Source organism: Piliocolobus tephrosceles, chromosome 13 (assembly GCF_002776525.5).
Source record: "Piliocolobus tephrosceles isolate RC106 chromosome 13, ASM277652v3, whole genome shotgun sequence".
NCBI lineage: Eukaryota > Metazoa > Chordata > Mammalia > Primates > Cercopithecidae > Piliocolobus > Piliocolobus tephrosceles.
Genome location: NC_045446.1, coordinates 9,446,217 through 9,466,681, shown reverse-complemented (window position 1 = coordinate 9,466,681; position 20,465 = coordinate 9,446,217). Strand labels below are relative to the sequence as shown.

Sequence of the window (20,465 nt, the reverse complement as noted above, 5' to 3'; positions counted from 1 at the left end):
TTTTTTTTTTTTTTTTGAGACAGAGTCTGTCACCCAGGCTGGAGTGCAGTGGTGTGATCTAGGCTCACTGCAAACTCCGCCTCCCGGGTTCACGCCATTCTTCTGTGTCAGCCTCTGAGTAGCCGGGACTACAGGTGCCCACCACCACACCTGGCTAATATTTTGTAATTTTAGTAGAGATGGGGTTTTGCCATGTTAGCCAGGATGGTCTCGATCTGACCTCACGATCTGCCCACCTTGGCCTCCCGAAGTGGGATTACAAGCTGGGATTACAGGCGAGAGGCATCGTGCCTGGCCGGAAGATATATTCTTAAAGGAGAATGGGGTGTCTACTCTATGTTGGCCACTGTGCTAATCCTTCTACAGGTGTGCTCTTATTTTCTCCTCTTGATGGCCCTTGTGGGATTATTCCTGCTACAGATAAGGAAATGGAGTCTCACTTGCAGCAAGTAGGGGAGCTGAGGTGTGATCCAAGTCTGACTGACATCAAATGCTGTGCTCTTTCTGCCAATGTCCAGAAAGGACAAGACGTGAGGAGGGGTAGAGGAGAAGTGGCAGGGAAGAGTATAGGAAATGGTGTAGAAGAGACCCACTGAAGAGAGACGGAGAGCATGTCAGGGCAGATGGAAAGGGGTGGCCCATGGAAGGGGAAGGGTCCAGAGGCCTCCTGACCTTTTCGCCCGTCCCTCTGGAAGTCCACGTGACACCACTCGCCATCATTGACCTTGCGGCTGGATGCCCGCAGCTTGATGCCCCCAGATCCCATGTCCAGCAGAAGATAGAGGTGGCCGTCCAAAAGCTCCATGGCAAAGTAGTCGGCCCGCTGAGCAGAGCTGTGGCTGCCAGCTCCACCCCCAGCCCGCTGGCCCTGGCTGAAGAGCAGCAGCCCGTTGGGCTCAGTGGTGCGGAAGTCTAGGGAGATGGAGCCAGTGCGTTTAGCACTCCAGCGGGGCAGCGCCACAAAGGCCTCGGGACTCTCAAAGGTCACAGGGTCCAGGGCAGCCACATCCTCACAGCGGAATGACAAGTCCCCCTGCAGCTTCATCTTGGGGTCCCCTTCCTTTGCCAGGCGGGATAGTTCCAGTTTGAAGTCGTTGTTCTTATAGACCACCTGCAGGGAGGGGTGGCGTCAGGTATAAAGAATCAGAAAGCAGCTTAGGGCCTGGTCACTCCCACCCAGAAGTGAGCACCAGGGGACCCAGTCACCCACCCCTGTAGCCCCTGCTCAGTTCCACCAGACCACTCCCCTTAGGCCTCTGTTCCGGAGCTTCAGGCACAGAGGCTGTGAACAAGCACCTCCCCTGCCTGTCCTGTCCTGTCTTCTGGCCCAGCAGGAGCACGGTGACTTGCCCTGTGGGCTCTCAGTGCCCACTAAATTGCAGTTCATAATAATGACAAGGCCACTGATATGTGGTAGCCATTTTCTACTTGATGAAGTATGTTCACTTACACTCTCATGTGTGCCTCACAACCTTATGAAGTAGGCACTGACTACCCATCTACAGAGGAGGAAACTCAGCATTAGACAGTCAAGTGACTTGACCACAGTCACAGAACCAATGAGTGGAAGAGCTGTGACTCAAGCAAAGGTCTTTAGTCTTCACACCCAGCATTCTTTCCTCTATTCCACAGCTGCCTTTGAGGGTCCTCTATGAGGATGGGAGTTTCTAAGGCTCAAGGCAACGAGAGGGGAGAAGCTTCTTGATGGAGTCAGTGGGCCTTAGGTTTTAAAGAGGGGGTGTCTCCCACCATGGACTTGGAAGCAACAGAAGACCCAGACACCTAGCCAGGTCAGACTAAGTCACACTGAAGACAGGAGCCAAAGGGCTCCTGAACGGCCTGCAGCCCCTCCCTAGCCCTACTCACGTCCTTGAGGCAGCCCATGAAGTTGTTGCTGACGGGCGAGCCCGGCAGGTCAGCTGTATTGGGGCTGCCCCCAATGTAGAAGAAGTCATCAGAGCCCAGCATGGTGTAATCCTCCTGCGTGTAGCCTGTGGTGGTCAGGATCCCGTCCACCGAGATGGTCACCTGCCCAGCCCAGGAGGGAGGGAGAAAGACAGGAGACAACCAACATCAAATCCCTAGGAAGAGCTACGGCTGGGCAAAGGAGGGGCCAGAGGGCAGCAGGGGAGGGGGACCCCCATTTTTATGTCTGCTTGTCTTGGAGAAGGAACAGTGGGGGAAGAGAGGGAATGAGGAAAAGGAGGCAGCACAAGATTTGATGGTTTCAGGGTGGGCTAAGACCTGCCCTCTGGCCCCCAGCTCAGCAGGCAGGAGCCTGAAGGGTACTTGGAGAGCTCCCCATGAGGTCCCCCAAGAAGCTGTTCCTGGAAGGCACTCTGAACAAGAATGTGGGCTCCAGGACGGATCCCCCATTCTGGGGCACAGGATGGGTGCAGATGGCATCCTCACTTTTCTTCTCCTGAAGGTACTCTCTGGACACACACATGACTCCAGAACTTCTTTCAAAAGTGTGCCAGAGAATGGTGTTCCCCGGACCTTGGTGGCTTAGACTCACCTGCAGCCCCCTCCGCTGGGTGCTGGGAAGCCTTTCAGTCTGAACCCAGTAGGGAGATGGAAGATAGCAGTGTGAGGACCAGGAACTCAGATATTCCTAGAAAGTCTTGAAACTTTCTGGGGTTGCCCATCGTGGCTGATTTCCACCCCTGCTGCCCAGTCTCCGGGTTTGTACTTCTAGCCCTTTCCTGAGTCTGTCTCTTGGCTCCTCAGATCTCCTTATATTCAGGTCACTCTCTTGCCTCCAAAGGAGAGGGAGCTCTTTAGCTACATTAGTCCACTCTTCCTTCTTCCTATCTAATTGCCTTGTCTACGGACACCACCAGAGTTACTCCAGGGAGTCAGGGCCAGCTTAGGGAACAGAGGGGGATAGGGCTAACCTCATGAATACCTTGCCCCTGGGCTGAAAGTTCAGTAAGAAAGCAGGATGAGTGGGAATGGGGGAGTACTTGGTGTTCCAAGAGGCACGGGGGCTCAGCGGTGGCCTGGAGAATGCAGAAGTGATCTTAGGTGGGGCGGGGCAGGGCGTGACAAGGACAGGAAACTCTCTGACTCCCCTAGTCTCCCCAGGCAAATGTCCACCTAGTCTCCAAAAAATCTAACTCTACAAGCAGCCCACAAGGGTTCAAGACACCCAAAAAGGTTGTGAGAGAAGGGCCAAGGGCTATGAGACCATGAGCCCCTACTCCAGGAAGGCAGTGGTTTGGGAAGGTCAGCTGGGAAAGAGGGCAGAGCTCTGCAGGGTCAATAGGAAGCTGGCTCAGGGTTAGCCCAACACTGTTTCCACAGGCCACAGCTCACCCCATTTCTCATTCCCCAAGAGTGCCTCAGCACCCTCTTTCAGGAGCAGTCTAGAGATTGGGGCCTTCCAGTCACATCCTATGCCCTCCTCATCCACACCAGTCTATATGCACATGCCACCAGCCATCTTCCAGCGACTGGTCTCCAGGGGTCCATAGTCTCAGTGGGTGAGCGGAGGAACTCCAAAGGGACATGAGCAAAACTGGGGTAAGGGAGCTTCCTGCCTTCCCAGGACTCCTGAATCCCCCTTGTGCTTGGCTGGAGCCTTGCAGCGTATAGGGTAGAGCTGAGCCCCACCCTCCACCTCCTGGGAACCATCAAACCTTGTGCTGGGGTAACTAGGTTCAAGAGCAGAAGGTAAGGGGATGTCTTTGTGGAAAGGGGCAGTCTGAAATCTTTTGAATCTTATTTGAGGGGAGGGCCAGTCATTACCATTTATTTCTTCTTCCCTCCACCCCACCCTAAGGCTGGGAAGTAGGGGTCTGGGTAGAAAAGGGAAGGGTCAAAGTATTAGTCACAAAAACATGCAAACGAGATTAGACCTGGCAGAGAGGGGCTGGAGAAAGGGAAGAAGGAACCGGGATGAAAGGTCAGGGATAAAACAGGGAGTGGGTAATAGGCTGAACGGGCCTCCTTGGGACAAATTCAACTCCATCCAGCCCTCCACCTCCACTCTCCCTGATGCTGCACTGAGAAACCAGGAACTGGGCTGCTGATTACTTCCTGTGCCTAAGTCTGGTCACCCCAACTGGTCAGCTCCTGAGGGGTAGGCACCAGCCTGACATGTCCCTGTAACCCCACTAATCTGAACATAATCCAGGGTATACAGCACATAGCCATTAAAGATCATCTTATGACCCAGGGCCACATAGCCGGCATCTCCATCTATGAACCTAACACCTAGGGAGCCTGGGACTTTGGTGACAGAAACTCAAGTGCACTCCTGCTTCAGTGCAGGGAAAGGGCTCTTCTGGTCCCAAAGCTCCCCAGGAAGAGAATCTCCTCTTTTGGTCCCCAGCCCACCTGAGCCCCTCAGCTGTGTCCTCCCTCCCTGACCTCAGAAGCCAGAGCACCAGCCACTGGCCATCTCCCTCACCCTATGGGCTCTCTCTATCCCACTCCATTTGCCAAAGTCACCCTCCCTTTGCCCTCTCAGACTTAGACGAGGTGACAGTGTGGGGTAGAGAGGAGGAAATACCCTCCTCAGTTTCCCTCCTGACTGGGCACAATCTCACCTTGCCCCCCTGGGCTTTTTGCAGATCACTCCCATGTGCTTCCTACTGGGAAAGGGCTGCCTTAATCACCCTCTTATGGCCCAGGGCTGGGCCTGGGGGTGGGGTAGCAGGAGGAAGGACAACATAAGGAAGTGCCCTGAGGAAGGGGATCAGCCAGAGGTGGGGAGTAGAGGGAGAAAGTGGGGATGGGTTCTGGGTGGAAAGGAAGCCAAGGGTAGAGGGAATGGAGGAAGGTCTCTGAGGAAGGCAAGGAGGGAGATGACTTAGATTAGTAAAACCCGACTGTTCCCTCAGACAAATCAAAGTCCAGACACAAAAATGGCAGGTTCGTTAGTAAAAGCAGGAAACAGGGGAATAATTCCCCCGGTCCCCCTCCACCCCAGGGGTTCATGATGCCCCTGCCCCCCAACCCCCCCCCACGTATCTTCTGGAAGGGGTGGGGCCGGTGGGGGAGGAGGGAAAGGAGGGGGTCGTGGGACACAGAACAGCCACTGCAGCTGGACACATGCAGGTTAGAGGAGCAGGGTGAGGGCTAGGCCCAGCAGGACAGGCCAGAGAAAGGCAGCCAGGTAAGAAGGCGTGCAGGGCAGGGGCATTGGGAGGGGCAGAGATGGAGGCGACAGAGCTGTAGGGTGCAGGTAGGGAGACAGCTTCCTTCTGATGATGAGGGGAAAAGAGAGGAGTGACCACTAGGACAGAGACACTTTAAGGGTTGAAAAAGAAAGAGAAAAGACATTTGACTCTACTGTCCTCATAAGCAGGCGACCCAAGACTCATTCTACCACCCATTCGCCACGGATCACCAATCCCCAGACACACCTGCGTACATACCACATCCTACCCAAGGCAGTGAGACGTTCCAGCTGTCTCCTTCCAAACAGCATCACTGAGACATAGCAGAGTGTCTGCACCCAACCCATGCCAACCCACTCAATACAGACAAGCAAGCCAAGTGGGTACTGAACTGGCCAAGGGGAATGAGCCAGAGCTTCTGCCCTGGAAGAGTTGTGTCCAGCCAGAGGAGAAGGGAGAGGGTGCAGAGGCAGCAGGAGCCCACGGCCCAGCCCCCACTGTGCTCCCCAGAAGCAGAGAGGCTGGATGGAGGTGGCCACAAGGGGCAGCCTGTGACTTGGGTGGGCTCTCAGCCCTCCCTGCTGACCCCACTTCTCTTTCTGCTCCACACACCTCCCCTGTGGCAGACTGTGCAGGATATGAAACTAGGTCCTGGCCGGGCGCGGTGGCTCAAGCCTGTAATCCCAGCACTTTGGGAGGCCGAGACGGGCGGATCACGAGGTCAGGAGATCGAGACCATCCTGGCTAACCCGGTGAAACCCCGTCTCTACTAAAAAATACAAAAACTAGCCGGGCGAGGTAGCGGGCGCCTATAGTCCCAGCTACTCCAGGAGGCTGAGGCAGGAGAATGGCGTGAACCCGGGAGGCGGAGCTTGCAGTGAGCTGAGATCCGGCCACTGCACTCCAGCCTGGGGGACAGAGCGGGACTCCGTCTCAAAAAAAAGAAAAAAAAAAAAAGAAACTAGGTCCTGGCCATAAATAACTCCACATTGGTGGGCACTTCATGCCCACCATGCCTTAGGAAGAAAGGCTGAGGAAGAGGGGAAGTATCCTTTTGCCATCTTCTGAAGCCTTTCTCAGTTGCCTGTGATGATCACAGGGTCACTGACCTCCTTGGGAGGGGGACTTATTCTGGGGAGAACAAGACGGAGGGCAGGTATTTTTAACTTGTGGGCAAGTTGACTGAGCTAGGGAGATTCCAAGTCCCTTGATATTGTGTGCAAAACTGCCTCCATGGGCTTTTTTCCTGTGAGAGTCCATTGCTGTCATCAAATTCTCAAAGGTATCCAAGAGCCAAAGGTGGTTAAGAGCAACTAGTCTAGGGGAAAGGTCCTGGCATCCCCTTAGGATTGAGTGGGTGGAAATAAGGGACAAAGACAAAGGGGAAGAAAGGGTCTCCAGGCTGAGTGAGGTACTGCAAGTCCTGCTAAGGGTTTGGGTTAGCTACCTGTTCAGTGAGAGGGCAGAAACTAACCAGAGACTCAGGCTGGAAAGATACACCACGAAGATGGACTGAACCGGCAGGCACAGCCCTGTCGTGAATCCTGAGGTCTGGATTTGATAGTTTGGGAATAGAGAGGAAAGATATCAGGTCAGAAATCCTGGGCTCTCATTCAGGCTTCATCCTTTTCCAAAACAATCCCATTTTACCTCTGACTCTCATCTGTGAGAGGAGTTTAACAACTTCTGGGGCTCCCATTTCTTCCAGGCTTACGCTGAGCATCCAATGAGAAAACTGAAGTGAAACTCCTCCATATCTGGCTATGTGACCCTAGACAAGATGCTTTCTCTGGGCTTCAGCTTTCCCCATCTGTTAACTGGGAACATACTCTGCCTGCTACGTGCAACCCAGGCATTCACAAAGTTTAAATGATATTCGAAAGGGGAAAGCTATATAAAGACTCCCAGTGTGTGTACAAAGAGCTATCATTATTTTTACAAGCAAACTTCATTAGCCTGATCACACCTAATCCAAACTTCTCAACCTTTTCAAGGTTGGCCTTTTTGCTTTATATCCACCCTCTCCCCAAAGAAGTGCTCAAACAACATGAAAAGAGTCCATATAAATGAGTTAGTAAAAATAAACTGGAAACTAGCCAAAACCTGTCTGGGGGATGCCTTGGGAATCAGAACAGACTGAACCCTGTTACAAGGCCTCAGACTCTGGTCTTGGCCGGAAAGAGCTGATTCCTAGTACAGGTTTATGAAGGTCTATGAGGCCACCAAAAGGCAACCAGATCTGTTTACCAGTCAGTATTGCTCATGCAGGAAAGTGCAGACTTTAGAGACTCAGAATTGGGCAGATACTTTCCTTTTCAGGGCTGAAACAAGAGAGTATTGTTTGCTTTTTTGTTTGTTTGTTTTGTGTGTGTGTGTGTCTGTTTGTTTTAGAGATAGGGTCTTGTTTGTTTGTTTGTTTGTTTGTTTGTTTGTTTTAGAGATGGTGTCTTGACAGGGCACAATGGCTCATGCCTGTATCCTAACACTTTGGGAAGCTGAGGTGGGTGGAATGCCTGAGCTCAGGAATTCGAAACCAGCCTGGGCAACATGGTGAAATCCTGTCTCTACTAAAAATACAAAAAATTAGCCAGGTATGGTGGTGTGCACCTGTAGTCCAAGCTACTCAGGAGGCTGAGGCATGAGAATTGCTTGAACTCAGGAGGCAGAGGTTGCAGTGAGCCGAGATCACATCACTTCACTCCAGTGTAGGCAACAGAGCCAGATTCTATCTCAAAAAAAAAAAAAAGAGGGGAGGGGGGTCTTGCTATGTCACCCAGGCTAGTCTTGAACTCCTGGGCTCGTGCAATCTTCCCATCTCAGCCTTGAGTAGCTGAGATTACAGGTTCATAGCTGGTTGTTGGCTTCTTCTTTTTGTTTTGTGTTTTGTTTTGTTCTGTTCTGTTTTGTTTTGTTTTGGAGATGGAGTTTTACTCCTGTTGCCCAGGCTGGAGTGCAGTGGCGCGATCTCGGTTCACTGCAACCTTGGCCTCCCAGGTTCAAGTAATTCTCCTGCCTTAGCGTCCTGAGTAGCTGGGATTACAGATGCCCATCACCACACCCGGCTATTTTTTTGTATTTTTAGTAGAGACAGGGTTTCACCATGTTGGCCAGGCTGGCCTTGAACTCCTGAACTCAGGTGATCCACCCGCCTCAGCCTCCCAAAATGCTGGGATTACAGGAGTGAGCCACCACACCCAGCAGGTTGTTTCCTTCTTAACCAACTTAACCACCTCAGCCTCAAGTAGCTGGGATTACAGGTGCCTAGCTGGTTGTTGCTTCTTAACCAATTTAATCAAGTCATTCATCTTTCCTCCTCTTCTCCAGCCCAATTCCTGAAGCATTCTAGGGTTTCACACAGTTATTTTGGGACTGATTCTTCAGAAGAGATAGTAATAGGATCTCCAGTGGGCCAGAGATGTTATATTCTCCAGGGTTTGCTATGGAAGAGAATCATTTCTTTACAAAACATCCCTGCCCTGGAAACACTGAGACAATCAGTTAACATTTTATAAAGCTTAGTAACATTACAATTTCCTTTACAGAGTACAAATGTTTTCACTTCTATTACTCTACTTGATCTTCACACTGATTCCATGTAGTAGGCAATGCAGGTATAGTACCCCTATTAGCCCATTTGGTAGATAAGGAAACTGAGCTTTAGTAGACTCAACCCACGTGGTCAATTTTTAACCAAATTGAGGCTAGATGGAAAATCTGCTGGGTCCTAATTCTAGGATGGTATTACCCAGAGGCTTGGGGTGTACCACATGGCTTGATCTTGCCTCCCTTCTGTCCCCAAAGTCACAGGTTGGCTATCTAGTGAAGCACCATAAAGAAAGTTCCAAATGGCCAGCTCCTGACAGGTACTCAATGGCCTGGCCTGAGCCGGGCAGGTAGCAGCTAACTCCTAGAAGTAGCAGCTGGAGGAACAAGAAACCTGGCACTGTATGCCCTACTGGAACACCAAGACCACTGGGAGTGGTCACCTGAGATCTTAAATTGGGGAGGGCTGGAATGGCTTTGGCCATGGGCACTAGTCTATATGGGTACAGGAAAACATGGACCCGCAAAAGTTCAGGAAAAGCCAGATGTAGCCTCAGAGGTAGAGCCTCCTAAGGAAGTGGGGGAGACACTCAGATTGGGAGCCCCAACTGTCACGCTTCCCTCCTCACCAGCCAGCCATGCAAAGCTGGGTGGATGGGCAGGCCAGGCAGCTGCCCCAAGCAGCGCCAGCCCCACGGGAGCAGACACGTCCATCTGCAGGGTCCCCAGCCTGGTGCTCAATCACTCTGCATTATTAATAGGCGATGACTAACCGGCTGCTGCTGCAGAGCCAGGACTGGGCAGGCACGAGGGAATCCCAGGGGATCGCACGTAGCAAGGCCTGTGGGCACACACTCTGAGGCAAAGCAAGGAGCAAAGAGCTAGCCCCAGTTCCTTCCCTGTTCCTGCCTGCCATGGCACTGCGACTGAAGGGCCACCTCCACACAGAGTCCTCACCAGGCTCAAAAACCTACACAGTCACGCAGCCCCCAGCTCACACCAGCTCACACATGGAGAGTCACCAGCAGAGCCTCGCACATACACGGTACAGCTTCCCACTAACACCCCGAAATGTCACGCCAACATTTACACACAGTCACACCCACACACCAACACACACCAGCTGCATTTACACAGACACCCACACCAACACTCACCAGGACTGAGCCCAACCCAAACAGAGGAACTCGGTGACAAGGACAACCAATGCTGCCCCTTCCCACCCCTGCAGGCCTCCTCCTCTCACTCCCCTCAACAGGAAAGGAAACCAGCCCCTATCAGAGGCCATGCGGGGCAGGCAGTGGGGAGAGAGGGCAGGGGGTGAGGGGAAGGAAGACAGTGTGAAACACAGTGTTAGTCAGAGCAGCGGAGCAGTTGCGGGGAACTGGACGCTATCCCTGGTCGGGGGAAAAGACCATTCATGCCATGCAAAATGTGGGGGACATGGAACCAGGAACTCTCAAGGCTGAGAAGTGAGGGAAGGGACGGCACCTTTCCTGGAGCAGCCAGCATGGGGCAGCCCCCAAACTGCTATGAACTGATGATTTGCATGAGGTCTGGACTGATCTCAGGCAGCTCCGCATCTCCCAAGGCCATGCCCCCCACCCCTGGGAACCCACCCCGCTGGCTGCCACTGGAGGTCTCACCCCCAGCCCCCTTCCCAAACTTGAGGGGCCCTGTCCAGGGAGCTGACAGTGAGCAGAGCATAGCATGTCATGGGATGGTGTTTTCCATGGATTTTCAGGGGACCAAGAAACTAAATCAAAGAGAAAAAACAAGGGAGGGGAGGGAAAAGAACAAAATAAAGCAATAGAAATAAGCAGCCTGGCATCGGGGCTGGTCTAACCAGAGCCGATGAACATGGGGCCTGCCCCCAGGTCTCTCTGGCCAGGAATCTGAATTCAGGAGTTAGGGATTACAGCAGGGACAAGCCAAATTCCTCGATTTCCATTTGTCCTTTGTATTTCAGTTTGGACCAAAAAAGAAAGAAAAGGGAAAGAGAGAAACTAAAAGAGAAGCAAAATCTAAAGATTGTCCAGGACGCAAAAAACAATTGGAAGAGCAAAACAACCAAAAAACCAAACAGGGAGAGGAAACAAAAGAGGGAGAATCGAACAGTTAAAAAAACCCACGGCAAACCAAACGGTAAGACAATTAGAGTGATATCTACCAGATAATGCAGTTTGTTTACCATAGCGTGTCCAATCCCTGCGTGCTTCACCGGAGATATGGGGGGATGGGGAGGAGGGGGATGTCAAAAAACAACAACAAACACAACAACAAAAGAACAGAACGAAAAGAAAAGAAAAATAAAATGACCAACTGTGAAACTCAAGGAAGGAGGAAAAAATATATATCTATATATATTTGGTTGTTTGTTCCAACCCTCCCACCTTAGGTTCAGCGAAAGTATTTGTTTAAAGAAAATTAAATTGTAATGGGGGGAGGAGAAATAAAACACACACAAAAATTAAGTCCCTTCTTCTCCCCATCCCTCCCCCATCCCTCCTCTGAATTCCTCTTCCCCCTCATCCCCTCCCCGAAGAAGAGCCGTCTGCAGAGAAGGGGAACAGTTAGAGACCTTGGTTAGTAGAGAAGAAAACAACAAAAGAACTGGACCAAGAAACCAAAGACTTAAAGATGGCCGACATTCCGCAGATGAGACAGAAAGGTTAGTTCGGTTTTTCATTCATACCTTGCCCCACCTGTCCCTGCCCATCCCTTGGTCCCCAGGGTTATAAGCGCGTTAGTAACACACACAGAGTCGGTAACGGGGTTTTCCAACAGAGGGTGAGAGAGGGAAAGGCAGGGGATTAAGAAGCAGACCCAATTATGCAGTATTAGTAAGTCCTATCAACTGAAATGTTAGAGAGTTTAGGGGAAGGAAGGGAGGGAACAAGGGCTGTGAGGAGGATTGGGCTATTGGTTGGAGCCATGGACTTACAGGTTTGTTGGCTAACTGATCAACCAGATGGCTTTCCAGAGAACTGGCTAAAGAGCGAGTTGGTGCTGGCCAACTGGCTGACCAGTGGCCATGCCGGGTCAATGGATTAACCAGTTGGTGATGGGCCAGCTGGCTATCAGGCTAGAAGAAGAGTGGGCATCACCCCTGGAGAATCAAAGGACTGGCAAGAATGAGAGGCAATTTCATTTTGGAGGCAAAAGGAAGGGGTTCCCAAGGAGCATAGGAGGGACCATGGATGCCTGCTTTTCCTGGGGATGGAGAATACGCAAATCGATCCTGGGAGTCACTGAGGAGAGGGGCAGCTCCTCTGTTTTTGGTTTTTGCTTTTTTTTTTTCTTCTCATCCTTAAGAAAGGAAGAGAGAGTAAGTCGCCACCAGTACAGGGAAAAGGAAATGTTGCCCTCCATGGGCTGGCAGATGGCTCATATATTATATCAAATTATTGCAGACCCTCCTCCCTCTCCTCCCCATCTCCCACCCATAGCTGACTCCTCCCACATGTCCACCTTGACTTTTCAGAACTTTCACCAAAAGTTCTCCAGGCTCTTCAGTCACCCCAACCCCATTCTCTTACTCTCCGGGCTATTGTCCCTCCCAGAATCAAGTGCCCACCACCACCACCTCTACCAGTCTCTAGAATTGGTAAGGCCACCCCAGCAGCACAGCCTCCTTTCATGTACACCCATAAACCCCTGAGTCTCCATTCCCCAGAGCTAGCACCAGAAATTCATTCCCCTACACCCATAAAAAGGAACCTCTAAAATCCCTGACTTTTCCCTAAGCTATAAGCGCACTCTTTCTACCCCAGTCTCTAGTGTCCCCACTCTCATGTGGCTCTAAGTTCATTTTCTCTTCTCATTGCCACAGACAGCAGCAACAACCACCTTCCAAATTATCCCTGTCTTTGGGGAGGACATGTCAGAGGCACTGAGGCAGCTTTACTTAAGAGTATTAGAGATGGAGGGACATTATTGCTTGATGCCTGTTAAATACTAAACTATACCCCAGACAGTGTGATTGTGAGAAGGAGAGGTATTCTAGGGACAGATCCATTAGTTAGAGAGTTGTTATAACCAGTGGGCACAGGACTAATTCAGTAAGATAATGAATAAGAGCCTTGTATAATTAAAAATAACAGAATTCAATATTTAGCAGCCAGAAGAAGTGCTGAATAACCAATATTAATTATTAGTGATGCAGAAGCAGTTTACATAGCAAGAGAAGAGTCTAATTGCAGGTGCAGTGATGGGAGCCAGGGGATAGCGTGTGATAAGAGGATTAGTACTGGCGGCTGGTAGGACTGTCATGAAATGAAGAGGCCAACTAGTCAGAACAAGGAACAATTAGCTTCAGGGCAGCTAAACAACCAGACCCAAAAAGGTAAGTGTTGTCTGGTTTCACTGCCCTAGTCAAACAAGGCAGGAAGAAAAAGGCATTGGAGGTAAAAATCCAACTACTACTCTTTGAGTTAGAACTGGTTGTAGAGAATAAAATAAGATTTAAATGTTTTCAACTTTAAGAAGAAGATTCCATTTTAACAAGTAGAACAGCAAATTAAGAATCAGGATTGATGGCGGGGTGCAGTGGCTCACGCCTGTAATCCCAGCACTTTGGGAGGCTAAGGCGGGCAGATCACGAGGTTAGGAGATCAAGACCATCCTGGCTAACATGGTGAAACCCCATCTCTACTAAAAATACAAAAAATTAGCGGGGAGTGGTGGCAGGTCCCTGTAGTCCCAGCTACTCGGGAGGCTGAGGCAGGAGAATGGTGTGAACCCGGGAGGCGGAGCTTGCAGTGAGCTGAGATCACGCCACTGCACTCCACCCTGGGCGACAGAGCGAGACTCTGTCTCAAAAAAAAAAAAAAAAAAAGCAGGATTGAGAAGAAAGAGATGTGAGTTCTAACCCTTGGGCCTTCCACAAATTTGATGAGAGATCCAGCCTTCCTCTTAAAAATAGTAGGGTTGGAGTAGACGAGATGGGGCCCCTCTAGACCTAGGGATTATGGATCCAGACCCAGTCCAATGGAGATCATGCTTATGGGGGCAATTGTCGTGAAATTCTAGAATGCAGCTTCCACTGGAACCCATTCCTGGTGGCCTGGGACACAGCACAGGGAAGGGGTACACAGCAGCCTAGGCCTTCCCAATGGCCAGGATCTGGAGAGCTGAGGCTTCAGAATAACAGATGAGCAACAAAGGCTTTATCCCACTCACAGAAACAGCTAGAGAGCTCCTGGAGCCTAGGAGCACAAGCATGACAACACATGATGAATGAGAAGGGTATCAAAGTCACAGAGGGGAGAAGTTAGGCATCATATCAAGTGGTCATTTTTACCAAGTCTTTCTGACTCAAACACCAGCTCTAGGAATTCACCAGGCAGAAAGGAGAGCCTCAGGACAAAACTGTACCCCATCTCCACCTTGAAATCTGAGTGTAGATCCAGCCTGCTCAAGAAAGCCAAGAGAGGGGAATATTTACATAAATCATAAAAATCTGGGGTGAAGACAATCTGTGGAACTTGAGTAAAAGAAGCTCAAGACAAGGAGAAGAGGAACCCACTTCACTTGCACATAAGAGGGACCCATTTTTCAGAGATACAAGCAGAACATTGAAATGGCTTCAAGATCTGAGAACATCCAAGAATGACAGAAGCACAGGACAAACCCCAGCCTCCTTTGCATTTTGCACCAATGACAACAACCAGGCCCTCACTTGGAGGCAGAGGATCAGAGTGGTTTCAAAGTCAGACTTCCAACTCCACCACTTCCTAACTGGATAACCTTGAGCAAGTTCTTTAACCTTCTGTGTCTTGTTTTTCTCATCAGTAAAATGGGAATAATATCTCCACCTCACAGAGTTGTCATAAAAATTAGGTGATATCTCTAAAGAGATATGAGATCTTTGAGGCCAGGGGCTAGTGGGGAGAGACGTTACAGTGCGATCTGAGAAGTACTGTGACAGAAAGATAAAGTCCTGAGGAAATTTAGAGGAGCGACCAGGAGAGGTGTTCTTCTGGTCTTGTAAAGTGAATTAGGGTCGGGCGCGGTAGCTCATGCCTGTAATCCCAGCACTTTGGGAGGCTGAGGTAGGTGGATCACTTGAGGTCAACAGTTCAAGAGCAGCCTGGCCAACATGGTGAAACCCCATGTCTATTAAAAATACAAAAATTAGCCGGGCATGGTAGCAGGAGCCTGTAATCTCAGCTACTCAGGAGACTGAGGCAGGAGAATCGCTTGAACCTGAGAGGCAGAGGTTGCAGTGAGCCGAGATTGCGCCACTGCACTCCAGCCTGAGAGACAAAGTGAGACTCTATTGCCAAAAAAAAAATAAAATAAAATAAGTAAAAAAGTGAATTGGAGGGTTTTTTCCCAAGAGGACAAGAAGTAGTTCAGTGCTCACATGAAGTAGTTAGCTCTGCTACTTTTGGACATGGGTCCTCGCATCCAAAACCTTACCAGTTGTCTTCAAGAAAGAGACCAAATGGATCAGAAAAAAACTATTAGGAAAACAACTACAAACACTCAATAGTTGCTGGTATTAAGCCACCAATTTTCTTACCATCTAGAAGTACAGATAAGGAATGAACACAAATATTGACAACACAGGCAGAATGTGACGAGAGGGCTCAAATACACGTTTCCAAGGGCTCAAAGAACATAGCCAAGAAGGAAGGTTGGCTGGAGGAATGGATCAAGGAAGGTTTTATGAAGATGGTGGCATTTAAGCTGGGCTTGAAGGATTGAAAAAAAAAACAACTAATTCGTGCCAGGCACTGTGTTGAGTGCTTTAAGGCAATACCCCAGTTAGTCATCAAAAGGTTCATTCTCACTTTGCTGATGAGGAGCTGAAGCCCACAGAAGTTGTATAACTTGCCTAAAAGCACTCAAACTATTGGCAGAGCTGGGATTTGAACCTGATCTTTCTGACTCAAACCTCAGATCTAGGATTTCACCAGGCAGAAAGGAGGGCAAATGAGTGGTGTCTGTAGGAGAACTGTGAAAACAAAGGGAAAAACTAAGAAAGTTGGCATGGATGAGTATGGAGAACAGCACAGCAGGCCCTGAGACAGGATGTATGCCATGCCAGAGAGGGAGAAAGGCCTGGGCAGGAAGGAGAGGAAAGGAATCTAATTGCCTGATGGACTCCACCCCTGGGGACTCCATCCTTAGGGGAATGTGTTCCTAAGGAAGGCATTCCTAGACTCCCAGGGGTCTCCTCATCCTTAGTGACTCCATCCTTGGGGACTGCATGCTTGGGGACTCCATCTTTGGAGGACTACATTCTTGGTGGACTCCACCCTTGAAGACCGCATGTTTGTGGACTCCATCCTTGAGGACTGCATCCTTGGTGGACTCCAACCTTGGGGATTCCATTCTTGGGGATTCCATCTTTGGCTATTCCATCCTTGGGGACTCCATCCTTGGCAGATTCCATCCCTGAGGACTGCATCTTTAGGGTACTCTGCCCCTGGGGGACTCCATTACTGGGGAATCCATCCTTGGGGACTCCATTCTTGGGGACTCCATCCTCAGCAGACTCTATCCTTGGGGACTGCATCTTTAGGGGACTCTATCCTTAGGGACTCCATCCCTAGAAGAATGCATTCTTAGGAGATTCCATCCTTGGGGACTGCATCCTTGGGGACTCCATCCTTGGGGACCACATCTTTGAGGGACTCCATCCTTGAGGACTGCATCCTTGGCGACTCCATTTCTGGGACCTGGAGGAGCTCCTGAAAGCCTCTGCACCAAGGAGAGGAGTTATCCAAGCTGGGCAGGAGGAAGCACCATGTGATATTTGGATAGCCAGCTTGTCTTCCAAATTTGGTGCTGGCTAATGAGGAAATGGGTTTGCACACTGCTTGCATGGTGGTGGGAGGCAGTTGGGAAGCATACTGGGTATGGGAGGAGAGTGGGCCCAGGATTTAAAATAGACCTTGGGGAATCCTCAGAGGTAATAATTCCTGCCGCCAAGATCCTCCAAGAGACACCTCCAATCACAGTGACCTCGAGGGCTGGATTTGAAAGGAGAGAAAGGAGAGAGCGAGACACTGTCTCATCAGGTGCCCCTGGTCCTAACTGCTATGTTCTGAGAGCCTCTAGATGATTCCAGGGATAATTACCAAGTCCAAGGGAAAAAGAGAAATTCTGCCTCCTTCTAATCTTTGGAGCTGGCCTTTGACCCAGTCCCATGGCTGCAGAAGCAAAGGGAATGGAGACCCCTCAGTGCTGGTTCCCAGGCAGGTCCTCCCCAGAAGGCCATCTCCCTGGCCATTCTAATCAAATGAGAAAAATAACCTGGGAACCACAGTGTTCTCAGATCCTGGCCCTCTATCCTATTAAGGCTGAAGACAGATGTCATTTCTCCCTGTCCTTGCTCCTGGCCCACCAAACGTGGGGGAGACAGAATATTGATTCAAATCACTCCACCCATCATCACCCTTCTTATCACATAAGTGTTGTTCCAATCCCAGGATGTCACCCAGACACTATAAAAACTTGATTGAGGCCAGGTGTGGTGGCTAACGCCTGTAATCCCAGCATTTTGGGAGGCCAAGGCAGGAGGATCATTTGAGGTCAGGAGTTCAAGACCAGCCTGGCCAATATGGTGAAACCCCATCTCTACTAAAAATACAGAAATTAGTTAGGCATGGTAGCAGGCATCTGTAATCCCAGCTATTCGGGAGGCTGAGGCAGGAGAATCACTATAACCTGGGAGACGGAGGTTGGAGTGAGCCAAGATCATGCCACTGCACTCCAGCCTGGACAACAGACTGAGACTCCGTCTTTAAAAAAGAAAGGAAGGGAGGGAGGGAAGGAGGGAGGGAGGGAGGGAAGGAAGGAAGGAAGGAAGGAAGGAAGGAAGGAAGGAAGGAAAGAAACTTGGTTGAGCAGGGCTTCTCCATATCAGCACTACTGATATTTGGGGTCAGATAATTCTTGGTTATGAGGGCTGTCCTGCAAACTGTAGGGTGTTCAGCCTCATCCTGGCCTCTAACCATGAGATGACAGTGGCACCCCCAAGTTATGACAGCCCAAAATGTCTCCAGATGTTACCAAATGTCTCCCGGGGAGCACAACACGATTAAGTGACTGAGAAACACTGCTTGAGGGACACAAGATCCAATAAATTACTCTTTGAGGCCAGGAAAAACAGGCCCATGAAGGGCTTGGTGAGGATGAACTTGGCCACAGTCTAGGCCTTGAGTGAGGGCAGTGGAGCCAGAGCATGGCTCTGAGGCTGACCTTCCCCTAGTAGCCATGATGACCAAGAGAGGACTGCTTGTCTGCAGCTCCAACACTTCATATTTATGGGTGTGGACTGGAGTCAAGAAACTCCCCCAGAATCCCTTTTTAAAGAGAATGCCCAATCAAAGTCTTTAAGCAGACACCCTCTGTGGACCTCAGGACCTGCTTTACGGTCCATATGACCTGCCTCTGCTCTGAGCCTTCTGGTAGAACAATCCAGGGGAAGAGGTTTCCATCAGTTACCAGCTTGGACTCTGGACTACGGGAACCCCAGGAAGAAGCAACCAAGGGTCACTGTCTACACTCAGCACTACTGAGGCCGAGTGTCTCCTCCTCTGTGTGGCTTTCCCACCTCCCCTAGCCACAGACCTCTCCCTCGTCTTGGGTATCACTCTAGTCGTAGGATGTTTAAGGTTTCTGCTGTTCACTTGGCACTGGCATGGCTTTGCTCTATTCACTTTTAACAGACTCATCTTGTCTCCTCAAGAGCTGAACTCCTGGAAGGGCAGGGACCATGTCTTTTTTTTCCCCCTCTGTTCCCAGTATGGATGTGCCATGTATTTTTTGGTCATATGATGGATGGGGACTCTGAACTTGGAGCATCTTGCCGAAGTCAATACCAGGTGACAGCACTGGTCATAGAGAGAGCAAAGCGAGCAGAAAGCACGAGAGTCCTCCATACTCCTCAATAAAATGTGTGTGGCATCTGAAACTGTCACAAATGCACATGACACACTCAGGTGCACTCGGTAATGACAACGCGGGACAGCCCTCTGATTGGGTAAAGGGATGATTTGACAAGAAGAGGAGCCCTGCACTGAGGAGTGACTCCACCAAGCATGTCACTCTGTGAAACTCAGGGGCCACTAAGAATAGGCACATTAGTAGGAGCCCGGCTGCAACAGGTAGTGGCAGGTCTAAGGAAAAGCAGCAGGACTAGCCACTGCGTTCTCCTGGCAAGGAGGAGTGGCATTAATGAGGAGGTATCCCCACTAGATCATCATCGATGGTGTGAAATCAGAACAGGTAAGACGAGTGGGAGGCCAGCCAAGATCCTGAGCCTACTGACGAGCCTTTCAGTGGGAGGAAGGGGAGGAGAAGGAGGATGACAGGAGGAGAGACAAGGAAAGTTAGCCACCATACCCATAGAACCAGGAAGTTCAGAGAAGATAACTAGGAAGAGACTGGCCAGAGGCCTTGGGAAAGGAGAAGAGGACCACTGCTAAGAGGAACTGTCTGGTGGGAGCATCTGGGAACAGGAGCTCCTGTCTGCAGGAGCCAATGCAGGAAGGTCTCTGAGCACCTGTATGGGCTTGCCCAGGAGCTGGAGGAGGCAGAAAGCAAGCCATGGATGCTGGGAGGGCCTGGCAGCCCTCCCAAGGGCTGAAAGAAAGAGAAGGAAAAGAAGGGCATGTCCTGCCTAGAGGAGATAAGGGGCCAAGCCCCCTCTCTGGTCCTGCTCTCTGTCACCCACCTGCTACGCCACCACCTCACTGGCTCCATCTCTGCCTCTGTCCTAAAAAGTCCTCAGCTGGGGGCAGAACACATCCTGCCCCCACACATAACTCAGGCTTGCCTTCATGCTTTGCTGCCCAAGTGTTGGGACACCCTCATCTTCTCCACCAGGCCAAAGCCTGCCCACTCCACAGGACCCCCTCCCCACCCCCTGGCACCCAGGCACACCCATTCAGGCACTGGCTCACTCCTCCCATCTCCTGAATTGCCCTCCTGCTAAATCACCTGATTTCTTAGCCCCAGTCCTTGAAAGCCCAGCTGCTCCCAACAATCTGAGCCCAGTCCTTCCCCTGCCCTCAGGCTCCTGCCCAGGGGCAGCTCTAGAGCCTCCTCCTAGCTCAGCTCCCTGGTCTCTGAAGCCTGCCAGCCACTGCAGCCTTATGTTGGGACCCTCACAGCCCCAATCCCTGTTCTTCTCCAGAACTACACCTCACTGCCCAGCCCTGATCCCTCCATCACAAGCTCCCGGCAGCCCCCTCTCCCAACCCCCGTTCTGCCCCAGGTATATCTAATCCCTGGCCTTCTTCTCACTCCCCCTACCTGGCGCAGGTTTCGGGTGACCCGGACGTCGTGCCAGGTGTTGTCGTTGAACTTGCCATTGACGGGTTCCACAAGGGCCTCGAAGGCACCTGAGCCTAGGTTGATGACCAGCCAGACAGCTCCAGACTTGAGGGACAGGTTGACGTAGTCGGCCGACTTGCCTGTGTGCAGCATCAGGCCGTTGCGTTGCAGGGTGCGGAAGGCCAGCGTGATCTCGTCAGTGCTGCTCTGGATGGGGTTGTGTGACAGGTCGTAGCAGAAGAACTCATTGCCTTTGAAGGTCGCCACAAACTCCTCCTTGCCTGGATGCCATGGTGTGGGGAAACGGGAGAAGGCTGAATGGGGTAGGGTACGCCAGTGCTTCCCTCTCCCCTCCAGCAACCCAGGCACTGGTCCTGGGCACCAGGAGCCCAGAGGTCCCAACCTGTATGTAGCTTTAGGCCCCTTTCCCTCCCTCAGCCTGTCAACCATCCTCTTGGAACCCTGCCGTCTCTGCTGTCAAAAGTCAATGTCCCCTGTGTCCAT

The 20,465-nt window shown here is 51.0% G+C and overlaps 1 protein-coding gene across 1 annotated transcript in view; it reads right to left on the bottom strand.

Moving 5' to 3' along the window:
* The window catches only part of NRXN2 (neurexin 2), a 122,534-nt gene that overhangs the window by 65,653 nt on the left and 36,416 nt on the right, over positions 1–20,465 (bottom strand). Inside the window, exons 6-8 of the mRNA XM_026446535.2 lie at positions 19,941–20,242; positions 1,867–2,028; positions 673–1,111 (exon numbers count right to left, since the gene is read on the bottom strand). Coding sequence (XP_026302320.1) covers positions 673–1,111; positions 1,867–2,028; positions 19,941–20,242 — 903 coding nt within the window. The remainder of the gene's footprint in view (positions 1–672; positions 1,112–1,866; positions 2,029–19,940; positions 20,243–20,465) is intronic.